The 27872-nt window shown below is 40.0% G+C and overlaps 1 protein-coding gene across 3 annotated transcripts in view; it reads left to right on the plus strand.

The window, feature by feature from the left end:
* Window positions 1–2180: 2180 nt before the first annotated feature.
* Window positions 2181–27872, plus strand: part of VGLL3 (vestigial like family member 3) — a gene marked incomplete at its 5' end in the record, with an annotated part of 47859 nt that continues 22167 nt past the window's right edge. Inside the window, 3 exons of one of the 3 annotated variants that reach the window (XM_081087824.1) lie at window positions 2181–2306; window positions 15645–15930; window positions 25252–25785. In XM_081087824.1, the coding sequence (XP_080943950.1) occupies window positions 2181–2306; window positions 15645–15930; window positions 25252–25785 (946 nt within the window). The remainder of the gene's footprint in view (window positions 2307–15644; window positions 15931–25251; window positions 25786–27872) is intronic. The other 2 variants (XM_081087825.1, XM_081087826.1) reach the window with 2 other exon arrangements.

Genomic DNA, 27872 nt, shown 5'->3' on the forward strand with positions numbered 1-27872 from the left:
TTTCAGAAAAGGCAGTAATAAACACTTTTAAAAAATTCTTATATACTTTTTATATGCTTTGATTGATTTTAGAGAGAGAGGAAGGAAAAAGGAGAGAGAAATATTGATGTTAGAAAAATGCACGAATCAGTTGCCTCCCATTAAACGTGCAACTTGGGCAAATGCCCTGACAGGGAATCAAACTGGTGACCTTTTGGTGTATGGGATGGCACTCAACCTACTGAGCCACAATGGCCAAGGAAAAATCTTATACAACTTATTGATAGAAAAACTGCTCCATTGCAAAGAACACACTTAAAGTCCAAACTGTTGAAGCCCTTAATAAATATATTTTTAACATTCAATGGATGAAAGAATGGGTGAATGAATGAGAGCTGTATGAGTAGCTAAAAGTTCCTATATAATTTGTATAGTTTGTTTAAGTGTATGAGTTTTGTATGTGTAAGTGTATATGTATGCACGTGTCTGTGTGTTTATACATGCACACTTATATAAAAATTAATAATGTATATTGGTACTATATATCTGCACTAGTCTGACAGGACTGCCATAACAAGTACCAAGACTGGGAGGCTTAAACAACAGAAACTTACACTCTCACAGTTTTGGGGACTAAAAGTCCAAGATCAAGATGCTCTCAGGATTACTTTGTGGTGGTGAGGCGCTCTTCCTGGCTGGTAATCTGTGCCTTCTCACTGGGTCCTCAGGAGACCCCTCCCTGTCAGCACAGAGAAAGATAACTGGTGTCTTTTTCTCCTAAGGACACCAGTCCTGGATCAGGGCCCCACTCCCTGGTCTCCATAAACCTTAATTTCCTCCTTACTGGCCCTGTTTCTAACTAGTCACATGGGGGTTAGGGCTTCAGTGTATGGACTTGGGGGTGTGCCACAGTTCAGTACACAAAAGCCTCAGTACACTTGACATCCAGAAGGATTTTCCCTCTGACAAAGAATGGTCTCTGTGAAAACAAACGAGGTTGCTATATCATAACAGGATACCTACGGATGAAGGGGAAAATCTGTTTGTTAAAGGTTGGAGGTAGAGTTTACTCATTTATAAAATAAACACAATTCTTTCCTGCTTTATCTGGTTGTATAGCAATTTCTACAACAAATTTTCTTTTTCACTTTAGGGAAGGTTACAAGTCACTTGCACACAGACAAACCTCTGAAGAGCAGCTGGACGGGGAACACGGACTGTTGCTCTGTATTGCTCTATGGAGACCAGGCTGGCCAAGCCAGAAAAGGCTGCCGTCAGACCACCAAGGTGCAAACTTAAAGCGGGGACTGCTTGTTGAACACTGTTTCGTTCCTGGCATGCGCGCACTTGTAATAAAGTTAACTTTCACTATGGTTATAGTGAGTGGAGGGGATATCCAGTTTACTTGGAGCCTGCTCTGCTTTTCCTCTGCGCGCTCGGCTGCCCGCGGGCCCCGGCCTCTCCCTGTGGTTCCCAGTGAAAGCTCCCTGGGGTAGGGAAGCCCTCGCCGGCAGCCAGGTGACGGAGGCGGGTGGGAACCGCGGAGCGCCGAGGGCGCGGAGCTCTGCATACCATTCCCCTCCCACCACCGTCCCACGGCCGGGAGGCGGAGAGGGCTGCACACTCCGCTCCAATCGCAGCCGGCCCTTCCCGGGTCCCCCTGCCGGCTGACCCGCCCGCGGGACGGAGTTGGAGGAACTTTGCGGAGCTCCGCGTCCCAGCCCCTGGAGGCCGAGCGCTCCCTCCTCCCAGCCGACCCCTCCCCCCGCCCCTGCCTCCCGGCCCGCGCCCAGCCGGCCGCGCCGGTGATAGGACGGCCTGGGAGCGCCTTGTGTGTCTGCAAACCGGAGCCGCGCGGCCCGGGCCAGGGCTGCGGAGGGCGCTGCCGTGGGAGCCGCTGCCCTCGCCGGACCCGGCGCTGTCATGTCCCCGCCGCGCGGCGGGCGGCTGCGTGCCCGAGCCGCTATATAAGCGCGGGCAAGGGGACCTCCGCTGGGGCTGAAGATGAAGGTGCCCGCGCACGGGCTCCCGCTCATCGCCCAGCCCTGCCGAGCCCGCGCCCCGCACGGAGCCCGCGGCCGCGGAGGACCCGCCTGCGCCGCAGTAGCAGCTGGAGCAGCGACAGAGGCGGCAGCTGCGGCGGCGGCGCGAGCGCACAGATCGGCGGCGGCAGCTCGGGGACCGCCGCTGCCCCGGCTGCCATGAGTTGTGCGGAGGTGATGTATCACCCCCAGCCGTATGGAGCGCCCCAGTATCTGCCCAACCCTGTGGCAGCTGCAACCTGCCCCACAGCCTACTACCACCCGTCGCCCCAACCTGGCCAGCAGGTGAGTCACGGGCCGGGCAGCCACCCGGGGGCGGGGGCGGGGGCGGGGGCCAGGGGCGCCGCGAGCGTCGGGCTGGGGCTTCGGCGACGTCCCGTGGGGGGCCGTGGCGCGGAGGATGCTCTGGGACCTGCGGAAGCGCCCCGAGCAGAAAGCGATCAGAAGAGAGGAGGCGAGGCTTCAGGAAGGGACGAGCGGGGGGCGGACGGCGGGGGCTGGAAGGGAGGCATTACCTGGCCAGGGGCTTGGGGAGTGTGTCACCGGAACGCACAGGCGCCCCTCATAGCCTCCCCAGCTCTTAGGGCTCAGTTCTCTGAAGCTCACCAAGGGCATCTGTCCTAGGAGGATGTGAGTAAACTTCCCTTAAACCAAATATTTTGTTTCTTTTGGAGAGGTTGAGTGTTTCAGGGTTTCCTTGATTGAGGGGATGAAATGTGTCCCTGACATCGATAGGGGAGGTAGCCCTACCTGGACGGTGAGCTCAGGGAATGGGGATTTTTATGGTAGAACACGGTGTGGAGTAACATCTCTCAAACGTTACTAGAACTTCTTTGCAGAGTGTGTCTTCTTAAGACTACCACTTAGAGGATGGGGATTAGTCCCCAAGTTCCTCATTCACTTTTTAAAAAATTAAACGTATTTGGGCAACAGTGGTTTAATAACATTAAATGTTGCAGCTGTACAGTTCTTTAATACCTCATCTGTATATTGCCTTGTGTGCTCATCACCCAAAGTCTAGTCTCCTGTCACCAATATTTTACTCCTGTGCCCTCTTCATCCTCACCCCACCCGCATTCACCCTGCATTCCACCAAAGCACAGAGGTGTTAGAGTTCAGCCTGTTGAAAGTGTGGGGTGTGTGTGTGTGTGTGTGTGTGTGTGTGTGTGTCTGTGTCCTTCTGGCCAAGAGGTGCCTTGGATCAGGGTTCTCTACCATGTCAAGAGTGACTGAGAACGCTGTTGGTGAGAGGGGTCCGGGAGCCAGGGAGATGATGTAGTCCTTCAGAAGGGAGAGTACGGCTCTGAGGAACTGGGCACTCAGTACCCCTGGGCATTCCTCTCTGGACACCAGTAGAGTGTGTCAAGGCTTAGTTAGTGCTGCACAGGACACATCAAGACACATGCGAGTGCCTGGCTCTGGCTTATACCAAAGCAGGGTCTTCAGACCCTTAGGATTAGAGTGGGTTGATTTGGTGAGACTTAAAAAATACACATATGAGGGAACTAGGTAAGGTTAGAAAATTACAGTCCACTGAATTTATTGATTTGTTGTTTCTCAAGAACTATATGTTTTATGACAGTCTTAAGAGTTTGGCTCTTTGGTTAATCTGGCCTTTTAATTTCTACATATTTTTTTTCCTCTGTCTCTTTGCTAGATTTGTAGTGCTACTCTTTGGAAAGAAATCATAACTTCTGTTTAGGATTTAGGGACTGTGAAGTTCATCTGATTCGGAAAGGGTACATGCCTCAGATTTTTCTGCCACACAATGAGGTTTGCAAGGACCAACTAAGACTGCAGAGGAAGGAACCCCACTTTCTTGCTATCATTTTCATTATTTAATATTCCGCAGGTCCAGCATCTCAGAGATTACTTTTGGGGAGGAGAATGGGAAAACATTTTTTAATTTGCAGCCAAGGATGACAGTAAAACATTTTGGTTATGCTGTTTGTCTTTCTTTGGCTTTAAATATAAAAGATATAAATAATGAAGAAAACCATTTAGTACAAGTTAGGGAGTGAGGCAAAGAGGTGCTGGAAATCAATTTCTGTGTTTAATAACACTGTCCCGGTGACACACCCTTTCCTCCTCTCCTTGCTTCCATCGTGGAGACGGTAGAGGCCCTCAATTATCAGTTGGAATGTGGATGTGCAACAGACTCAGACTTTACTGAGCATCCGGGAAGGTATTTTTCCCCTTAAAAAATTACTTGAACTAGTAGATGTGAATAAGGTTTTATTTGTGAAAATAGCCCCATTAAAATATGAAGAATTTGTGATCGGGGTTAGAACTATAATACTTTTTTGGGCTAGACTTTAAAATTTCATAACAGAAAAATTATAAATTACAAGCCACAACATTTAACCTTCAATAAGAAACAACTCCAGTCCTTTACCTAACATTTGCAATAGCCCTGAGATTCACTCCCCAAATTTCATTCTTTTGCTAAGACTATCAATAAACTGAAGAATGAGCTCTTTCTGTTACCTGACTTGTCAACATTGGTAAGGGGCACATATAAGTAAATAATGATCAATTTCCACCGTATTTTGGAATTCTGTAGATGTTGTTTGAATAGATGCGTGGCTGAGTTGACCTAAATAACCTAGTTGAGAGATGTGCTTGCAAATTTTTATCTTGCTTTGCCAAAATGGCTTGTTCAAGATTAATTCTTTTTTTTTTTTTTAGTCAAGTAAAGAAACTATTTGCCTATAACTGGCTAACAAATGAAAAAGAGACTTGCTAGTATAACTATTGTTCTTTCACCGTCAGGAGTTTATTTTGCTGACCTATATTTTCTATTGGAAAAAAGAGTAAATCAGGAAATTCTTATCAGGCTGACAGCATTTTTAGACTGTGTGGTGCGTGGGTGAAGTGGGACTGATACTGACTTGGCCCCAATGCAGTCATCTGAGAATACATATTTTGGTTGTTTTTGCATTCCATAAGGTTTTATCATTATTATCCATGAAGATCCTTTTCTCCGTACATGGGAAGTGACCCCTAATAACATCTTGCCTGGGAGACAAAAATAAGGGCTACAACTTCTACTGCATTTAAACATTTGATTTGTTGAGGAGGAAAAAAAAGGGGGGAAAGCAGAAAAAATAATAGAATTATTAATAAAGTGTAATGATCATTAATAAAATGTTAGAAGACAGAGCACTGAAGTTTTATATGACTTCTGTATTCAGTTGTAGTAGTGTATCTTTGAACTGATTTTTTCTCAAATCTATATAGCTCTGAAGTTCTTGTAAATTGGTGTATACTTTAAAATGGTTCATTATGATGGATTTTTAAACATAGGTATATTTGTCCTCTTCGTGTATGACCATATAGCTGAAAAAAAATTTTTGGAACACATGAACTTCCTACTCCAGACATGTGTATTTCAACTTTTTCCTAACAGCAGAAATGTACCCTTAAAATTTTAAGCTAAGGTTTTTATTGACTTTATACATTGTAGGTGGGTAATGGGTTAGTACCGTAAAGCCATAGCTAACTGCAATGTGTTACCTAGGTGTACAGTAGGCTGAATGAATCCAAGTAATATGCAGATATGTCTGGGTAAATTGTATAGGCCCTGGCGTCCATTCCTAGAAACTGCATGGCTCTGCGTAAATCTTGCAGTGTTCTCTGCAGAGTCAGGACTTGCCAAGAATGCTAAACTCCCTGGCCCACCATCTCTTTATAGCCTTACTACATCAGCCCCTCACATCTCATGAGAACTCTTGACTCAGGCTTTCGGCACATGCTCTGAAGGCATGATGACACTGCAGAACATGTGTAGAGAGGAATGCACTTGTATTCTAACAGTGACAGTAGGAACCAAGAAAAAAAATTCAAAATATGTGTCAAGAAACATTGAGGGAAATGATCTGAAATCATAGATTCTCTTCATACCCAGTGGATTTCTCATCTTAAGTGCAGACAGTCTGCTGTTCTCTGACCCCGCCCCACCCTCTATAATAATGTTAACCTCGGGAAGATGCTTAAAGCAAAACTTTCAGAATTGTATAATTCGTAGATGGGGTAGTGAAAGCTGAGAACAATAGTTAGTTTTCTAATTGGACGTAGGAAGTTTTAACAGTCATACTTCGGGCTTCAAGTAAGAGCACGTTTACTCTATCCTCTTCAAAGAGGACAGTCACTGCATGCATCTTTCACTTGAAAGAATTCAATGCCCTTGGGAGAAACTCCAGTTATAAATTTGTAGGAGTTCAAACTCTTTCTCTGGACTCTGCCACCTCGGTTAGGTAATAAAACCTCTCTGAGATTTTGTTTGTCAGGGGAAAAAACCGGAAAAGCCTGCCTCAAGCCCTCCTTTCACCAACAGGAACGTGGACAGTCGTAGGACTCAGGTGCCTGGCTGAATATCTCAAAGCTAATTGGTGACAAAATTAGAACAATTCCCTACTCCCCAATATAGCATCTTTCCACCATGCCATGCAGTATCCCAAGATTTTTTTTTTTTTTTTTTGCTATTGCACAATAAGCTTATTCTTGTCTTTCGCGCTCCAAATCAACTTCTTGATAAAGAAGATTAATATGCAGTAGATTCTTTGGCCTTGGAGCTTGAAATTCTTTCCAAGTCCTTGGTAGTGTACTTTTTTAGTTTAGGCATTCCAAAGTCCTTTTGCAAGCATTTGTATTATGCTAATGACTTTTGCTATCCATGTTGCATCCTTTGTTGATGAGGTAGGATATCCACTTAGCAAATGAACATTTATTTACTTAAAATAGTATGCAAGAAGTGGTATTAGCAGTCAGCTTTAAGTGCCTCATATTTCATTGCTATTCCAACATAAGTTTAGATTCATGAAGAAGAAAGAATACAATTATATCTTAAGTAGTTTCAATACACAGTCCACTTATTTACGGTGCAGGGTCTAATTTTTTTTTTGCAACTGTAAACAAGGACTTAAGTGGGTTTATAAGAACTCATCCAGGACTTTCTTTGAGAAAAAACAGCCCTTATAATTCCACACTACACAGATTTACTTGACTGCAGAGACTTAGGAGCTTAATGTGCCCCACAGTTTTATGCTCCCAATAACTTTGCAGCCAGAAGATTCAAAGCTAGAGAAGAAAATTAAACTTTAAAATAACTAACTGAACTGTTGTCTCTGGCAGTCAACCAGAATGAAGATTACAATAATGATAGTAAAGGCAGGCTTGAAATCTATAAAATCATTCGGAGTGATGGAAACCAAATGCCAGGAGAAGGTAACGCACTTTGAAAATTGAAGTGAAGGGTATTTTGGATAAATGCAAGGAAGCTCCACTTCACTGAACACCTATTGAGTCTCATGATGTTGGGGTGGCAGGGACATGTCCCACACCAAAGGGAATGAGAGTGTTCAGAAGGTTGAACCACTCTGTATACTGACTCTGGGTTATTACAGAAAAAACACTGAGCTTACCCCAATAAGCAGTATGTATATTTCAGTCTTATGTTTCTCTGCAAAGGGAATTTTCAGGGATACTAAAAATATTATGCTCAGAATGCTTAAGGTAGATCCTAAAACAAATTCGTGAGTTAGATGACTATTATTCTAAAACTTGGGTGCTTAATCTGGACCAAATTCCCACAGGTCCTGTTTCCAGTTAGTGTAAAACAAAACAAAGCAAAAAAACAGCCTGGCTGGTGTTGCTCAGTGGTTGAGCACTGACCAATGAACCAAGAGGGCACTGATTTGATTCCCAGTCAGGGCACATGTCCAGTTTGCAGGCATGATCCCCAGGAGGAGGGGTACAGGAGGTAGCCAATCCATGATGTTTCTCTCTCATTGGTGTTTCTATCTATCCCTCTCCCTTCCTTTCTCTCTCTCTCTCTCTCTCTCTCTCTCTCTCTCTCTCTCTCAAAACAAACAAACAAACAAAAAACTAATACATCCAGTAATGGGAAATAACTTAAGGTATTATTTTCAGAAAAATATTGTTTTATGACCCAGTGATTCCACTTTTCCACTTCTGGGAATAAATCCAAAGAAACCCAAAATACTCATTTGAAAGAATATATGCACCCTTATGCTCATTAGAGTGTTATTTACAATAGCCAAGATTTGGAAGCAGCTCAGTTTCCCATCAATAGATGAGTGGGTAAAAAAGCTGTGGTACATTTACACAATAGAATACTACTGGGCCATCAAAAAGAAGGATATCTTATCTTTTGTGACAGCATGGATGGACCTAGAGGGTTTTATGCTAAGTGATATAAGCCAGTCAGAGACAAGTACCATACGATTTCATTTATATGTGGAATCTAAGGAACAAAACAAACAAACTAAGAAAAAAAAAATAGAAACAGACTCAAAGATACAGAGACCAGATTGACAGTTTTCAGAGGGGAAGGGGTTAGAGGGCTGGGTCAAAAAGGTGAATGGATTAAACAGTACAAATTAGTAGTTGCAGAATAACCACAGAAATGTGGATTGCAGCATGGAGAATATAGTCAATAATGTTGAAATAACTGGGTATAGGGCCAGGTGGGTGCTTGGGGCAGCAGGGGGACGAGTCTGTAGAGTACATGGTTTTCTAGCCCTTTTGCTGTACATCTGAAACTGGTATGGAATGGTATTGAATGTAAACTGTGGAGGGAAAATAATAAAAATCATTTTAAAGAGAAAAGAGAAAGAAACAAAAGTTCTCTGATACTTGAATATCAGTCTCTGGCAGATACAAGTAAAGGAAATAGTTGGGGGGGCGGGTGCAAAACTGTGCCTTGAATCTTTCAAAACACATATCGTTAAGCAGCTGGTTTTCTGCTTTAACTATTCATTCAGGAAGACCCTAAGAGTGCCTTGAACCATTAGACCCAAACATCTGCTGCTAGAAAGAAGTCATAAATGCCATATTTATAGATAGTTCAGTGGATATCAGATTTATGCCAGTAATTTACAAGTGTGGTCTGAACTGGGGTAGCTGAACTATTTTTCACTTATCTCTTACTTTAATATAGGAAAACAAAATGACCGAAAGTAAACAGGTGTCTTTTGCTCTTAAGCGTATGTTATTTTAGTATGCCAAAACACTTGTCCGTGTGGGACTTAGTGGCGGGGGGGGGGGGGGTCTCAAAGGATGCATTATTTCTTGTTACTGTGAAGATAGATAAAAGAAGTACTGAAACTAATTCCTAAGAATCGGGCTAGATGACCCATGTCTGGAAATGAATTAGTCTTCAATGGTCTGTAGGGTGTTTTTGGCTAGTGTCCTGCAAAATCAGATGAGGCAGCCAATGGAAGAAACAAAATTAAGTGTGAATTTTTCTAGAGCTCCAGCATGTTGCTTATTAGGATATAGAATTGGACCAGATCTATAATATAATCAAGTCAAAATTCCTCATTTTCAGAAGAGGAAGCTGAGGGCCAGAGGGTTACCCAGACTCATGGACAAGTTTTGGTTAAATCCTTTCTCCTATTGCAGTCCTTCCTATGTGCTCCCTTCTCATCTAGCTTTCCTTAGAAACAAGAAAACAATTAGTAACTTACCTGACTTTACCTTCTTACTTTTCTTATTTTTAAATTTTTGAGTATTATCTCCTTGAAGAAATAAAACAATTAGCCATATGAATAAGCTGTAAGATTCCCTTTATTTTCTATTGACCTTACAATGCTTTCCCAACTACAAGCTTAGAGGCAGGCTATGGCTTTGATCTTTGTGGCTCCAAGTCTATGCACTATTACTGACAAAATAGAAACTAATGGACAATTCAATGAATAACAGATACATCTTTAAAAACTGAAATCATGCTCTGAGTCTTATAATAGGTTTATACAAATATACCAGAAATTTATACATTGGAACTATTGTTTCCTTCATAGTAGTCAGTTTGAGAGAGAACACATACCTTCATTTTGTGATCGCTGCTTAAACAATTTTGGGAATGAAAATTTTGAAATTCTCTCTAAGCCTGTGGCATATTTTTTTGAACATGAATGGAAAATGTTCATTCTTGGAGGAGATAGGTTTGAAAAAAAAATTGGTTTGATTTTTGATCATGACTAGAATCATTGAGAGGCAAGTGTGCTAAAACATAGCTGATCATGTTAATATTATTTTTGGTTTGCTCCTTACAACTGTTAAGAACAAAACAAATTTAAAATAGCAAACAAATAGAATCTCAAAGTGTGACTGTGCTTCACAAACTGGCTGTTTGTGAAGCACTGTTCCCAAAAAGACTTCCAGAAATATGGTAAGCAATTGCATTATCTATCTGACTGGTCAAGGGGACAATACATGTTTAGATATAGAAGTTCACTTTCATCAATATACTAGTATATAATGAAGAATACTGCATTTCTTAATAGCCATACTTCTGATACATGTTTACTAATTGTTTTAATGTTATAGATAACTTTAGACTCTCCTTGCTTAGCATGTGATGCCATGCTGACTCCGGGCATCTGTTTTCCTATTCAATTAAAAATAAATATCCGCCGAAGCCGGTTTGGCTCAGTGGATAGAGCGTCAGCCTGAGGACTGAAAGGTCCCAGGTTCGATTCCGGTCAAGGGCATGTACCTGGGTTGCGGGCATATCCCCAGTGGGAGATGTGCAGGAGGCAGCTGATCGATGTTTCTCTCTCATCGATGTTTCTAACTCTCTCTCTCTCTCCCTTCTTCTCTGTAAAAAATCAATAAAATATATATAAAAAAAAAATAATAAATATCCTATAGAGACTCATTTCCTGCTGTCTATTTTCTCGGTACATGCTTTGTAGGTAGTTAGAAGTAGGTTCTAGTTCTATCTCTGCTATTTAGTAGTTAGGTAACCCTAGCCAAGTAATTCAGTTTTTGCATATGTAAATTGGGAATAATTATTCAAAATGTGTTTGAGAGAGTTAGTCAAAAATATGAAAATTTGTGGCATATCTCCCTTCTCCTGACCCACCCACCCATAACCTGATTCCTCCCCTTCCAAATAGGCTAAGGATCAAAATTTCATGTCTGTCTGAGATATTTTTTTAAAATCTGTTATTCAAGTGAATTCAGAAAAATATGATCAAAGAGCAATGTGCTATTTCTATGGACTTTACAATTTTGAAACAGTTACTTCTGGCTAGTATTATAGGTTACTCTTATATACCAAAAGCATATTTTGGACATAAAATTGTTGCATTTAGAAAAGATAGCCAGTCGAAAGTAAAAAAAAAAAAAAAAAAAAAAGAAGAAGAAAAGCAAAAAGCTGTTTCAAAATATCCAATGATTCATTAAAATACTTTTGTTTCCTTAGGAAAAAAGTTTCCACATATGCACAGTAATCATTTGGCTTTTCTTAGGCTTAAGCCTTGGGGAGTTAGTGGTATTTGGCTCCTGACATGGAAGTCTTTCTCTTGTCAGACAAACCCTTTCCCCTGCACATTCCTGTGCAAGTTTGTTTCTGTTGCGCCTCATGGCAGGCTGCGAGGTGGCTGGGTACGTTTGCACTGCCCAGCGCCTCCTTCACGCGGCTCCTTTCACCTCCTCCTGAGTTAGCCTCAGCTCTGTGGCTATTAACGTGCTCATTGTTTCTCTTTCCTTGAGTGTCATTTTACCTGGACAATAGCCATTACTCTGAGATGGAGATGAGCCAGTTAATGTGCATTAAATAAACCAACTTGTCGTTTTTGAAGTCCCTTTGGATGGGTTCTTTATTTTTGCTAACCATTCTTCAGGGTTTCATAAGAAGAGCAAGAACATTTCTGAGAGATTTGACTCTTTTTAGGGAATGGTTGTGCGTTTTGAGAAAACTATGAACTAGATTGCTTTTCAATGTTGTTTCGAGAAATCTAGGTTTTGATGATTTGAGATTTATTCTCAACATTTTGGACTTTCTATATTCTCAAGAAAGGAGATAACACTAAGAAAGTTTCATTCCAGGGAACAAACACCAAAGTGATATGGAAAAGTGCACACGAGTAACATAGTTTTAAAAAAGGGCAAATGATTGATTTACAGTCTAACTTAGACTCTAAAGCATAGGTCACGGAAAGTAGCTGAGGCTGGAGTCCATGCAGAAGAACATTAGGATGTTGTGAATGTCAGCATATCGATCCATTGCTGTTTAAATTCTGTTCTATTTTCTTCATGCTCAGACTCAGTGTTTGAAAAATGTATGCAAATTAAATGTTAGCATTTTAGGTAGCTATCAGGCCATTTGGAGACTTTAGAATTTTCCCTTTAAACATTGATGTTGGTGGTAAGGCTATAAAAATGTGTGTGTGTGTGTGTGTGTGTGTGTGTGTGTTGTAAATGTAAATGTTTAAATTGATTCACTCTAATTTGTGAAAATTGCCCCAATTTTAATCTGAAAAATGTGTAAGAGGGAATGAAAGATAGGTATGCCTCTTTTATTCCTTATTGGTAAATATGCCATAGGCTCCCATTTCATTTTATTTCTTTGATAGTCTCCAGTCAAATTTATGTAATTAGTAGACTTGCCTTAAAGAGTTGGGAGAATAATAACAAAAAAAGAAGTATATTTGCCGAAGCCGGTTTGGCTTAGTGGATAGAGCGTCGGCCTGTGGACTGAGGGGTCCCAGGTTCGATTCCAGTCAGGGGCATGTACCTGGGTTGCGGGCATATCCCCAGTGGGAGATGTGCAGGAGGCAGCTGATCGATGTTTCTCTCTCATCGATGTTTCTGGCTCTCTATCTCTCTCCCTTCCTCTCTGTAAAAAATCAATAATATATATATATATATATATGTATATTTTATAATAGTTCCAAACATTTTTACTTACATAGAGGAGTCAATATAGACATTTTAGTAGAATCACAGGTGTTTGCATATCAAAAGGAATAATATATTAGTATATATTCATATAAATGCATATGTGCATAGGCAGACATATTACATTTATATGATATATAAAAATATAGGGAATCAATGTGTCCATCAACAAAAGAATGATTTTTAGAAAATAGATTAATAAAAGGCATTATGATAGGGTAGCAGATTTTGCTGTTTTCCCCATTTTATATTGAAAAGTATGTAATTTTTAGACTTATTTATTTGTATCCAGCCATTCAACAATGGTTTAAAAAGGAAAACACAAAATTAGTTTTCAATGATCAAATTCTATCATTTTAAATAAATAGTAAATGTATACTCTAAATTCAACTACTATCAATTAAAAAATTAAAAAATATATTATTGGTATAGGTCATAATACTCCACTACATTTATATAAGGATTTGCAATTTAAACATTTTTACATATGTACCAATTTAGTTTTATTTCATCTCATAATTGATTGCTAATTGAGATAAAATAATGCATTGCCTTCTTTTGGTAATTAACACAGCCAGGATGAAAACAAATGAAATAACTATGAAACTCAATTCTCACAAACTAAGGCTGAACTGGACATTAACAGAAAATTAAAATCAACTTCATAGGTAATAATGAACTCTTGTGGACAGTGAAGCTACTCTGTAGATTAGTTTTAATTTCCTTCCCATATAAAAACTGCTTCTTTCTAATATGCCAGAGAATTAGGCAAAGAGTGTGTGTATATGCTTAACGTGGTATGACTTCGAGTAAATGCACATGTGCCCAGAGAAACAGGACTGTGATTTGACTAACAAATCATAATATTCATTTAATTTTATAACAGAATTTAAAGTTAGGAGTAACTTTAGAGGCCATTTAGATCAATCCCCTCACTTAATTTTTTTTTATTTATTGATTGATTTTAGAGAGAGAGGAAGACAGAGAAAGATCGATTTGTTGTTCCACCCACTTATGTTTTCATTGGTTGCTTCTTGTATGCACCCTGACAGAGGATTGAACCTGTAACCTTGGCATAGCGGGACCATCTGTCCCTCATGTTATATATAACTTATGCTACTGTGGTGTTTTTACTAATGGAGTTAGCTATAAACATGTTCAAATCTGTGCAAAGAGACTATAAGAAATATAACCACTCAATCATTACAACCACCTATGCACCAGCAGAACATATACACTCACAAGGAATGAATTATCTACTTATCAATAGATAATCAAAGTGCTAATTATACTGATACATATTTTAAACAAAAAATCAATACACATATTTATAAATACACATATTTATAGCAGCCCCCAAATAACAAGCAGTTGCTCATAATATACCTGAACATTTCAGGACTTACCTCATGCAAGAACAACATATTCACTGCTAGGGGAAAGAGTTTAGTTTATTGAATGAAGCATTTATAATTTGTGGCTACAGATTTTGAAGCTTAGAAACATAAGAGTTGGAGTTAGGTGTTGTGATAACATTTGTTATAAAAACTCAGTGATTAGTGAGTTTTCTAGAATGATTTATTTTTTCTACTCACATTTATTTTCCAGCATGCAATTTTTTATGAAATTAAAAACACAGCATGACAAAGAATCAAGTTTTACAGGTATATAGATAATAGAATGCTCATTCTGTTATTAGGATAATGAATTTTATAATCTTCAGCATTATCTCCTTGTATCTAGTTCACATTAAAGTTGTTGATAATAAAAGTAATGCATGTTCGATGACAAATGTTTGGAAATACTGAAAAGCAAGAATAAGAAAATAACAACTAAAAACTTACCAGACAGAAAAACAATACAAAATACATTTTTGCAATTTTTATTCCCACAGTAGATACCCCTCCCATGCTCTTCTCCATCACATACATGTACACAGATATGTAAATCTGCATATTTTTGTTACACATTCTGACTCCACCACTTACATGCTCGGTGAGCTTTGGCAGTTTACTTCACTTCTCTGTGCTTTTGTTTCTTCATGTTTAAAATGTGGAGAATAGCAATAACTGCATTATAGAATTGTAAGGATTAAGTGGGGCAATTAATAAGTATAAAGTTTTGTAAGTGTCTGGCATAATATTTTAACTATTAGTATCACTATTATTATATGTTTAAAAATGTTTTAAAATCATCCAAATGTTCTCATTTTTATTTGAAAGCCACACTAGCCATTGCTAGCATCTTGTATTATTTTCTGTAAGCCACAACAATACCCTTTTTCCCCTCTATGATAATGGTGGTAAGTGGAACATCTGAAAAATATGTTCCATGCAAAATGGATCTTCACACAGACTTATTTTGTCATTTTAGTTTGATTTTTGAGAAATGAGTTGGGCACATCTGCCAAATCCTTTTATAAGATGCTACATTCCTGTTTTTATTTTAGTTTATTTCATTTATGGAAAGTTCTCTTCTCCTCCGCCCCACCCTCAGATAATTAGGCCTCCATCCCCATTTCTCCATGTCCCAAACTATAGAGTCGCCATACGCTAAATGTTTAAAATAAAAAGTGGAAGAAAAATGGGGAAGGAATCTGTCTTTGTTTGTTTGTTTTTTGTGAAGTCATCCTTCTTTTGGTATATCTAGATTAACAAAAAACTTTCACACTCTGGAAATATACAATTTGATAAAGGACTTTAATTTTTCTTCTAAATTTGAAATATATTTTTTTCGAGGGTGGGAAGGAGAAGGTTGGTTTGGGGAAGGGAAAGATGGGGTAAAGCAGATGAAGAATCAGTTTAAGAATATATGTTAATATATATATATATATTTTTTTTAATTGAAAGGTTAAATAGTTAATGCTTTTTTACAAACTGTCTTTGATACTGTGTTTTGTTTATTCCATCCCAGAAAAAGTTAGCGGTATACAGCAAGATGCAGGACTCTCTGGAAGTCACCCTTCCCAGCAAACAAGAGGAGGAGGAGGAGGAGGATGAGGAGGAGGAGGAGGAGGAGAAAGACCAGCCTGCCGAGATGGAGTACCTTAACTCTCGCTGTGTCCTTTTCACTTATTTCCAGGGAGACATTGGGTCAGTAGTGGATGAACACTTCTCAAGAGCTTTGGGCCAAGCCAGCACCCTCCATCCAGAATCTGCCATTACAAAAAGCAAGATGGGGCTAACCCCCCTATGGCGAGGTAAGAATTTAAAAGCAGATGCTCTCCAGGGCCCTGTCTCTGTTTCGCAACTGCCTGTACCAGTTTCCAGCTGGAGATTTGCCCCTGAAGGACGGATATCCACTTGCTTTTTAATTTTTAAGGACAGCAAGGAATTTCTTTCAGACAAACAGCTGGATCAGTTTTGTCACATGTGGAATGCAGGGTTGGAAAAGATGCAGTCACACCCCTTAAATTCCTCATGGAAAATAGTGATGCAACCAGCCGGAGTTTATAGTGGCCGGATCTAGCTGCGAGGCACCATTCCTTAAGCCCCCATGGCCCAATTTGGATGTCTAAATAACAGGCGTGCCTGGATCAGCTTTTAAAAATTAGCTCTTGCTCATTCCACTAGGTGCTACGTGGTGACATAGCAGAGATCTGAGTCTGGCCCAGGAATACCAACTTTGAAAGCTGTCTCTGTTCTCTCGATAGCTTTCCCTGTCCTGCTTTGTTGTGTATTAACTCTTTGTCCTGTACAATCCAGACATTACTGACTGTGTCTACATGGTTTGGACCTCGGTGAAGTAGAACAGTAGATTGGGCATTCTCTTCTTTATTTGTCTCTGTATAGAAGTCACAGAGGTGTGTTTGAATCTGATTGCTAAGCTCACTGAAAATTGGGACATCTTAATTGGGATAATTACAAGGCTAGAGAAAAAAATAATACATCATTCCAGTGATAGTTTTAGAGAAATGTGTTATGGACTTTTTTTCTGAACTCACTAGGTTATTTGAAGCATCAGTCAAATGGCTCTCAAAGTGTGGTTTCCAGGATGAGGGACATTGGCCTCACACAGGAGCTTATTAGAAATGCAGGTTCCTGGACCACACCCCAGACCTACTGAACCAGAAACTCAGGGGTAATTTGTGTTTTAACCAGCCCTCCCAGTGATTCAGATGCAGGCTCCCATTTGATAATCATTGATTGGGGGCTGTTATAAACACAGATTGCAGGCCACCTAACTCAGTCCTACTGAATCAATGTTTCTAAAGGAAGGCTTTGGGAATCACACTTTAACAAGTGCTGCAGGTGATCCTATGATGAGGAAAGGCTACCTGTGGTTGGGGCAGGTGAGAGGTGATGAGTGGTTGGTCTCCTCTCAGCATCAGAGGAATGGTTCTGCTCCTTTGTAGGGGAAATTTTGGCCATATGAAATTGCTGGGCCTGATCTGTAGATAGGGTGACACCTCCCTCCCCCCCCCTCCCTCCCTCACTCCCTCCCTCCCTCCCCCCCCTCCCTCCTTCCCTCTCTTCCTGTAAATAAGAAGAATACTAAGATAAGCAGTGACTATAACCAGAAGGAGGAATACAAATTCAAGTGACTGAGTCTTGACAGAGATGGATTGGGAATCATAACTGCTTATTTGATTAATACATATTACAGACTTCACACAGAACTGAGAACTTAGTCCTTGGAAACGTAAGATGTTATGTAACCAACCAATGTTCTTCTTGATAGTACATGGTGAATACATTTAATAATTTGGAAAGGGTAAAATTAAGAAAACTTTAATGAATTAGTTGACTTGAATAGTTTGTTATATCAATAATAGATCCTATCAGCATATTTTTTGCTAGGAGAGTAATAAATACAGTGCCTATTTCTTTTAGAATACTGGCATAGGCAACCCTAGTAATTATTTAACCTGGGATGCAGGAACAAGAGCCCAAAATTATAGCTATATGTGAGCATAATTGTCTATACTATAGTATTATAACTAGGATAGTTTTAAGTGAGGTATAGTATATATGCAAAAACTCTACAATTCAGTGTTTTTTTTTTTTCTGTAATATGCATGACTGAATAGAGAAGACATTTGGGCAGATATCAAATTTCAGTATGGAGAGGGTAAATAAGGTAATGTTTTAGTAACTATTGTTACAATTTTCTTGGCATTATTTTAAATTTGGCTTTCAAATCTATCTCCTCTTTTATTCATTGACTCACACAGCACATCTTTTATTAGGGTCTTACTATGTTCTAGGTAGAATGACTATATCAGTGCACAGGAGAGTCTAAGGCTCTACACTCATGGAGCTTATTAGTGAAAGAGACAGGTAACAAATGTGCAGTGGAACCCAAGGGAATTAGGGTAATAATAGATGTTCTTTCTAAGACCATTGCATTTGAGCATATATCTGAAGGAAGAAAGAGTGCTCTGCACCACATGAATATCCAGGGGAAGATTATGTGAGGCAGGGGGAACATCCAGTGCGAAGACCCTGAGTAAAGACTGCATTTAGAATGTTTAATGCAAAGTAAAATGCTGGTGGGTGTGGAATGCAATGAAAAGTGAGGGGCAGAAGCAAGAATCTTTAGAGTTGTTTATGTCAGTTTACCAGAGTAGCACAGGCAGACACACTGTGCTCTTTGGCTTCCGTTTCTCCATCTCCCACTAATTATTTCCCTAACACTTGGGATAATGCATTTCTATAAAGAAGATCTGGGATAAATATGAATTGAATGATTAAGTGACTGACTTAGATAAACCAAGTTCATACCATGTACCCCAGATTAGAAAACAAAAGTGTCCTCAATGGAGAATTTATTAGCAATACCTTGTATGAAATCATTGATTACAGTTTTGTTATTTGTAAAATAAGGGGGTTGAATTAAGTGAGTACTGAAATCTTTTCTCTGTAAAGTTCTGTGATTTCAGATGTATTATTTACTTCCCATTTGTGAATAGAACTTTGCCATTGTTGTTTCTAGTTGTGATTCCGTTGTTTCTTGTTGTGATTCAGTCATTTTTAGATAAACCAAACATAACTTGGATACAATTTATAGATTCACAAAATAAAGGTTTAGAAAATAATATCTTTAAAAAAGGTGTAATAAATTGAGACCCCCCATGTCTAGCAAAGAGAGTTATGGGGAGTTTTGGATTAATTGCCTAAGTCATACAGGTTTGGTTAATGCAGTCTTTGGGTTCTATTTGTTTTGGGTTTAAGTTTGAGCTTTCTTAATGTCTGGTTGCAATGTGATTTGGAATTAATTACTTAAAATCTCTCTGGGCTCAAGTTTGCCTATATAATATGTGTTTATTGATATCCATTTCCTGGGGTTATAATACATAGTTTTTAATAATGTGTGTGGAGAACCTGGCATAGGGTTTGATGCAAGGAGCTAACTGAAGGTCAGGTGCATTTTCTCTTTTTCTTGTGTCCACTCATTTTGCACATAAAACACCAACCTTGGGCCTTTATACAGAAACACTGTGTCTAGAAGTTTGCATTTCTGGCAAAAGCACAGTGTGTTGGACACAGTAGGTACTCAAGGCTATTGATAGCGTTGATGGCCATTGTGGTAATACTTTATGCAGGAGCTGCTGACCAGCTGCATTAAATTATAGGGTCTAATTTATGGCATGAAATTTTTACAGTGCCACACGAGTGCTATAGTGCTACAAAGGAATTTAAAACTGAATTATGTTTGATTGCAGAATATATTACACAGTAAATCTTTAGACAAGCATAGAATGTCAGCTAATAATGGAATAATGGTTATACTTTGTGTATCTTGATGGTGTGAGGAAAGTCCTGTTTAGGTGTTTTGCAGCTGTTAGGCAAACAATTGACAAGAAATATTTGTATTTTGGCATGATATAATATCAATTCTCTCATATTTCACTACAAATTCAATTCTAGCAGTGATTGAATAAGGCATCTCAGTTAAGAAAATCTAATGAATCCCATTGTCCCCTTATCCCCATCCAAATAGAAACATCAGCTTCAAATATGTCTATGTATTGATCTCAGTGCCCCAATAATATTACAGAAAGTGTGTGTGTGTGTGTGTGTGTGTGTGTGTGTGTGTGTGTGTGTGTAGGAAAGGGGAGACGTTAAGTTGAGCCACAGCAAAACAAATCACTGATTTAAAAACCATGCTGAGCCCGGCCAATGTGGCTCAGTGGTTGAGCATCGACCTATGAACGAGGATATCACAGTTCAATTCCCCGTCAGGGCACATGTCCGGATTGTGGGCTCAATCCCCAGTAGCAGGCCTGCAGGAGGCAGAAAATCGATGATTCTCTCTCATCATTGATGTTTCTATCTCTTTCTCTCTGAAAGCAATAAAAATAGATTTAAAAAAGAAAAAGAAAATTATGCTGAGTAGTAACATATTTACTGGCATCTTTTCTTACTGTAGCGGCAAAGCAATTGTTGCTTGATAGATCTAGTAGTGTGTGCTTGGAGCAACTCATTCTGGCCGGAAAGACCTCTCTAAATGAGTAGTAACTTAAAACAGCAAAAAGGTGAGGGGGAGAAGGACTGATTTTCTGAGCCACTGAGGCTGGGAAGGAGATGGTGGAGCCAGATCTCCAGGAGGCCCTGCTGGGACCGTCGCTGCTGGGACGTTTAGAGCAGGCACCTGGAAGAAAAGTGAGGTCTGAGGTGCCTCAGTGTCCTGCCTCCAAAGAGTGCGGCATCTGCTGTTGCCTTTGAATCTCTTATTTTAGAGTCACAAGACCCATTTTGAGCTACTCTAGAACAAAGTAGATAGGGGGCAATGTTTGGAGATAATGGAAATGCCTAATTCCAGCCTGACAGAAAGCGTTGGAATACATGTCCTTTCACCTCTGACCCAACAATTTATTTTCATGGGAAGCAGGACAAGAGGATGGGAATTAAATTATAGGGAGGACCCTTTAAGTTGAAAATGCGGTAGCATTTTTTTTCACTGAGATTAATAAAAAGATAAATGCTACCTTTTAACATTGCTATTTTAAGTCAATATTTGTTCTAAGAATATGTTTTCTGAATGTTTTTAAGATAATTTGATAGTGGTCCTATAGCATTTTATTGTCCCATTTTACCACTTTACTATAGTTCTTTTTTTCCAAAATTAAGTGACACAGTACTTAATTAAAAAAATAAATGTTGAATTTTCTCTTGCTTATATTGTTTGCCCTTAGATTTTTTTAAAGAGACATTTAGAGTTAACATAAAAAGTCTCCCAGCTACTATGAATTGAAAGAATCATTTGATGGCCCACGTTAAATTCTTCTATATTTCTAATATATATTTTGGGTATAAGTCAGACAGTGAAGTTACTGGCTATATTTTGGGTGGGTTGTAGTGGATAATGTGTCACGTTTGTCATTTTGTTGTTTAGGAATAAGGGTGTGTGTGTGTGTGAGTGTGTGTGTGTGTGTCTAATATTTTTCAATCCCAAATGCAAGCTGAATCAATGTATAGATTTTTTGTACGTGTCAGATTGTCAGTGTTAACATCATCCAACTGTCAAGTAACACTGATCCCACAGTCACCCTGGAGAGTTCACATTGTTCAGTCTGAATCGCCTCCGCTAACCTGAAAAGTAATATTGCATGGAAATAGCTCATACAGTTTCTCATATGCTTTTTCATCCAACAAATGTGGCTGTGATTAAGTTCTTGTGAGCAAAGACTCACGTAATGAAAAAAAATTTACATATATATGAAATAAGTACACTGATTCCCAGGCATGAAAAAAAGCATGTCATCTGTTTCTTTGTATCAAGATTTTTTCTTAACAATCAAGATAGCCAATAGTGGTTTTGAAGTTTAGACTTGTCCTTAAATATATTTTCTATTCAGTATCATTTCATTTACTTGTAAAATGTAACATTGTTTTTGAAACGGCTGCATATTATACTAATCTCAGGAGACATACAACTGGGAAAATACTAAGTTGCTTCTAATTTTATTTTTCCCTAAGGCATTTTAAAGCTTTGTTCAGACTTTATGAAGTGCATTTTTAAAAATAGAGTTTCAGTTTCAATGACAATGTGTTCACTAATCACAATACAATACTTCCTAAATAGGACAAGATTTTTGGTAAGGAATTTGTTCATTATTCACATTTGTACGTGTATATCCAAAATGCTTAGGCATCTATAAAATAAAATTGGGCCCATGTACATATAAATGAAAAGAAATAAAAGGAAAGCAGCCAGAGAAATGACATATACTCTCTGTACTTTTGATATTTTAATGGTGGCTTTTACTAAGGAACTCTGTATCTCTGGCACACACCCACGGGTTGGGTTCAGCAATGTTTATAATAGGATTTTGGCCTCACTAGGAGATGACGGTTACGAGTAGAAAGAAGGATTTGGTACCAAAGATTGGATCTATGAGAGCAAAGTGGCAGATCGGTGGTGGCAAAGCTGCACTGTATGATGTAAGGAGCCTCTATAAACTCCTTGCATGGGTTTTAAACTTTACACATTGACAGCCTCCATTGTGGGTGTGAGAGAAATAGTCCATAATGAGCCTCACTTAAGGCAAATTGAATTTTCTTCTCACAGCTTATGCAATTTTCTTTCTTGTCATTAGCAGCTATTTTTCATAGGTCAAAGGAAGACCATTCTTAAATAAAATGCATATGCTCCAGTGCCAGGAAGTTTGATTTTAAGTACTATTTTCTGATGGATTGTGGTTGTGACAAAACAAATTCACTCAATGAGGAGTTTGCCAGGACTGTTTGAAGACTTGAAGAACGGCGCCCACTTCTATCCTTTGCCTTTGGAAGACTGATATTTCCTAGGTTTCCCAAGGGAGTTGAGGTCCACGGAGATTCTGTGGGGGAGAGACTTGATTGTGAGACAGGACTCTCTGACCGTCCATAGGATGGATGGAGTGAATGATGAACGCTCCCGGCAGACGGGAGAGAGTGGGAAAGTTTGCAGTGCTAATGCCACAGCCTTTAGGGAGGCTAGAGAAAGGAAATGTTTGAATACCACAGCAATATCCTAATTATGTTAGGCAAGTTACAGATGTGGTGGTTGATTCCCATTATACAAGCTTTCCCTGAAGTTAAACAAACAAACAAACAAACTGGCCTGGAAATTTATGAAGTGAGAACATGGATATGTCACATTTCTGAGTGCTTTTATTTCAGAGTACTTCTTAGGACAATGATGGCGAACCTATGACACATTTCTTTGGTTGATTTTCCTTTGTTAAATGGCATTTAAATATATAAAATAAATATAAAAAATATAAGTCTTTGTTTTACTATGGTTGCAAATATCAAAAAATTTCTATATGTGACACGGCACCAGGGTTAAGTTAGGGTTTTTCAAAATGCTGACACACCGAGCTCAAAAGGTTCACCATCACTGTCTTAGGATGTCCTTTATTCAATGGAAAGATCTTGCAAGTTTTTTTTTGTTTGTTTTGTTTTGTTTTTTGTTTGTTTGGTTTTTTTTTTTTTTTTTTTTGTGTGTGTGTGTGTGTGTGTGTGGACCTAGTATAAAAATACTGTCTTACTTTACAAGCATGACTAATATTCTAAGCAACCTTATCTTAATCTATAGATAGAAATAATTTATAGGCCACTTTACAGAATGATAGAAGTATGGAGTCAGAAGATATTTAGAATTTTCATTCAAGTGCCTCAGACTTTAGTAGAAGACTGAGCCACAGAGAGGTCAACAGTTCCTTTTGGGGTCATAAAATGAGATAGGATTGCCCTAGTCAGTTTGGCTCAGTGGTTAATGTTAACCTATGGACTAAAGGGTCTTGGGTTCGATTCTGGTCAAGGGCACATACCTCGGTTGTAGGCTTGATCCTTGGCCCCAGGAGGGGCACATGCAGGAGGCAACCAATCCATGTGTCATTTTCACATCAATGTTTCTCTCTCTGTCTCCTTACCTCCTTTCCACTCTCTCTAAAAATCAATGGAAAAAAAAACTATCCTCAGGTGAGAATTAACAACAACAAAAACAAATAAAAATGAGACAGGATAAGAGCTGAGTGCTAGTTTTCTGACTGAGCTCTCTAGACTACCAATCCAGAGCTCGCTCATTCCCACCACACCATGGGCCACAGGCTCCCACTGGTGGTGTAAGTCTTCCAAATGGAGATCGACTATATCACTCTCCAGATTAAAACCTTTCAAAGCTCAGTGATCTTCTCGGGACAGCACCCATATTCAGTACACGGTTGGCAAGGTCATACCCATCTGTGCCTTTCTTGGATCCTCATCTAAATTTTTTCCACCTTTTGCCCACAGATCTCTTTTTAATCCTTCAAATGGCACTTTGCATGTATAGTGTGTCTGTGTGTCTGTGTGTGTGTGTGTGTGTGTGATTTTTTATCTTTTTTTCACATAATTTTTTATTTGTCTAAAACCCTCTTCACTACTTCTTCCCAAGGCTAGCCTCACTCTTCCTTCCAGTTTAGCTCTCTCTTCCTTAGGCTTCCGGCCCTCCCTCTGTGCTTTATGAGAGCACCTACCATGTCACATTGCATGTGCGATTTATTGTCTGTCCTCTATCAGGTTGTGATTAAAAATGACATCTCTTGACCATCTGTGTTTGGTACATAGTAGGTCTTCCATAAGTATCTTACGAGGATTGAGTGGAGAAAGTGAATCAAAGCGGAGTCGGGGAAGGTTATCACTGTTATTTCCCCTTCCCAACACCTTCTCAAATCCATCACTCCTCCTTAAATCTCTTGATTTCCACAGGAGCTTCACCAAAATCTAATGTTCAGGTTATAGTGACAAGTGTGCCCTCTTGTGGCACAGTTATGAAGACTGCTGGCCATCCAGGAGGCAGGCTAACCTGTTTCGAAGCTCGTTTTCCAACTGGCCAGCTGTGAAGTCTTGGGCTTCTTACCTGCCTCGATTTCCACATGGATAAATGGGAGTAACAGTAACAACAAGATAACAATAACTACCTGAAGGGAGGATTCATTAAGATCATCCATGGAAACTGTTGGGCATTTGGTCCCTATCCTTAAGTGTTAGCTATTATTCTTATAGGCTCTCAGAACTCCACAGGAAAAAAATAAGCTTAGAATACTCTTTCTGATGGAAAATGAGTGTCAGTGAGCATAATTAAATGCAATCTTGTTTCCATTTGTTTCTTTCAGCATTAAAATGTTTAGTTTGAATGGAAATTATATTTGCATTTAAAGGAAGTTAGTAAGCATCATCATTTCCAACCTACTCGAACATCATCTATGGCATACGTTTTCTTTACCTAGGACTAAGGACCTAGGATCTTTGCTCAGACTTGGTGGCAGCAAGTCACTCAGCAGGAAATGAAGCTTTTCAATCCCAACTTGGAGACCTTAATATACACTGTGGCTGAATAAAGTGCACAGACTAGGGCGGGGGGACTCAACACGGCGAACCCTGCGGTTGACTTGGCCTGAGAGCTCAGAGGCTCACCTAGTCTCAGCCCACCTCTGTGTGGGGACTAAAAGTGCATCCTGATTAGTCTGCTATAAAATATTGGACATGTGGAGGCAAGTCTCTCCCAGAATGGAATCTTATGTAAATAATTTATTTTTCTGTCTTCTCAGACAGCTCAGCTCTCGCAAGTCAGAGGAGTAGTTTCCCGACTTCCTTTTGGACCAGCTCTTACCAGCCCCCTGCACCCTGTTTGGGGGGAGTTCATCCTGATTTCCAGGTCACGGCACCCCCTGGCACCTTTACCACAGCCGACCCCAGTCCCTGGCCGGGACATGGCCTGCACCAGACTGGCCCAGCCCCTCCCCCTCCTGTGTCTGAGTCTTGGCACTACCCTTTGGCATCTCAGGTGAGCCCATCCTACAGCCACATGCATGATGTGTACCTGCGGCACCACCACCCCCACGCTCACATGCACCACCGGCACCACCACCACCACCATCACCACCACCACCCTTCTGCTGGCTCTGCCCTGGATTCATCCTACGGGCCCCTGCTGATGCCATCAGTGCGAGCAGCCAGGATTCCTGCTCCCCAGTGTGACATCACAAAGACAGATCCGACGACAGTCAGCACTGCTACCTCAGCGTGGGCCGGAGCCTTCCATGGAACTGTGGACATAGTGCCAAGTGCGGGGTTTGATACAGGTGAGCTGGGGGAACTCCCCCTTTTCATAAGAGAAAAAGTTAGGAAATAAATATTTAAAAGAGGGGATGTTCTAAGTACCTTGAAATATTTTTTTCTTATGTGTATAGTTAAGCTTTGCCAATATGCTTATAGAACCTAACCATTTGCAATAATTCCTGCATCCCTGCAGAAACTGGTGTAATTCATGGAGTACAGTCTGAGGAAGCTAGTGATCTGTTCCTTTGGACTGGAATCATTGGTACTTTATGTTTATAAAGTATTGAGCATATTCTCTAACTCTTCTCCTCTCTGTGCTCTATGCTATGTGCAATGCCTAATAGAATCACAAATAGTATGTTTCAGACATTTTTCTTTTCTTTTTTGTTGGGTCTTATTTATGGTTTATAAAACAAAACAAATTGCCTCCTGGAATGTAGTCCATGGTCCACTCTCTGAAAAAGATTCGGGGATGTGTTTTTTTTAAAAACTGTCTTTTTCTTCCCTTTTTTTGCCCTTTTGTCCCCCCCCCCCTTTCTTTTCCTCATCTCTCTCTCTCTCTCTCTCTCTCTCTCTCTCTCTCTCTCTCTCTCTCTCTCCAGACTTAATAAAACTACTATAAAGTTTATATTCAACAGATTTATAAAAAATGGTAAGGGAAATATTTATTCCTGAGTATTCAGCTCCTCTGGAATTCACTGGTTTTGAAGGTCATGGTGTTAAATGTTTGAGCTTGGTTTTTGGACCAGACTGTCATATTAATAGTATTAATAGTTCTGAGTTTGCAAAACCATAGGCTTCAGAAGCTAAAAAAGACTCATCAAGTCAGTGATTACATCCCCAGAGTCTACATTCCAAAGTCACCCCCTTCACCTCCAGTCCCAGGTTCTTCCCCTGTAACATTTTGGGACACATTAGAACTTTATTTCCAGAAGTTTAGAGAAAGTCACTCTTTCCTTGTTTTTTTTTTCTGTAGTATGCAGGGTCTTTAACCTGAGTGCTGGTTCACAGAAGAGAACCCCCCAGAGGAATGGATGCCCAGCATCAAGTGGCATTCACTCTGACAGGAGTGGAACAGTCTAATCTTGGCTATTGCTTCTGCACTGAGCTTTCCAATGTTGGTCCATGCCTGACCCCATCTAGTTCAGCTTCCTATTGAGTCTCTGGTTCAAACTGTTCTTCTAAGAAACTGTCAGAGGACTTGGTTCTCTATCTCTCTAGGAGAAAAGAATGTGGTGGGGCTAACAACAGGCTTCCCTTCTTTCTTAGCCGCATACTAGCAGGATGAAGGCAACTCTTGAGTTGTTGGATGCCTGGGGCCAGATCTGAGTAGAGTTCCAGTTTGGTAGCTGCGATCCTGAGTTGCCAATTTCTGGAGGTTCTTTCCTATTGTCCTTCCGTGGTACCTTCATGGCCACACTTAATGCCTTTAGTAGGCAAAATGGATGTTCTCTCCTTTCTTAGTCACTTTGGGCTGCTATAACAGAATATCATACTCTGTGTGGTGTAAACAGCAAACATTTAGTTTTCATAGTTCTGGAAGCTAGAAAGTTCAAGGTCAAGGTTCTGGCACTTTCAGTGTCTGGTGAGGGCCCACTTTCTGGTTCACAGACTCTGTCTTCTCAATGTGTCCCCAGATGGCATAAGAGACAAGGGAGCTCTCTGAAATCTCTTATAAGGGCACTAATTCCATTCATGAGGGTTCTGCCCTAATGACCTAATCACCTACCAAAACCCCCATCTCCTAATACTAGCACACTGATCATTAGGATTTAACCTATGAATTTTAGGGGGACAAAGACATTCAGTCCAAAACATCCCCTCTGTGCATTCTAGAGCATAAAGACGGAAAATGGTGTGATTGCTTGTTGCTCTCTGTTTCCAATTGTCTGTCACCTGTTACCTACTTTTGTAGTTGTCAACTTTGGGCTGTGAGAAGAATTGGGTATCAGTCTTGCTATGATTATGTTTAACTGCATTGTAGTTGATTCTACAGGGATCTCTGGAGCCCGGATGGCTTTTTATAATTGTCCTGCCTTAAGTCGAGGTGGATGGGCTTTTTTTATACCTGCATTGACTGGTTATTGGATGGTTTTGCCTATTGAAAGGG

The sequence above is a fragment of the Myotis nattereri genome (genome assembly GCF_964212035.1).
Source record: "Myotis nattereri genome assembly, chromosome: 3".
Lineage (NCBI taxonomy): Eukaryota > Metazoa > Chordata > Mammalia > Chiroptera > Vespertilionidae > Myotis > Myotis nattereri.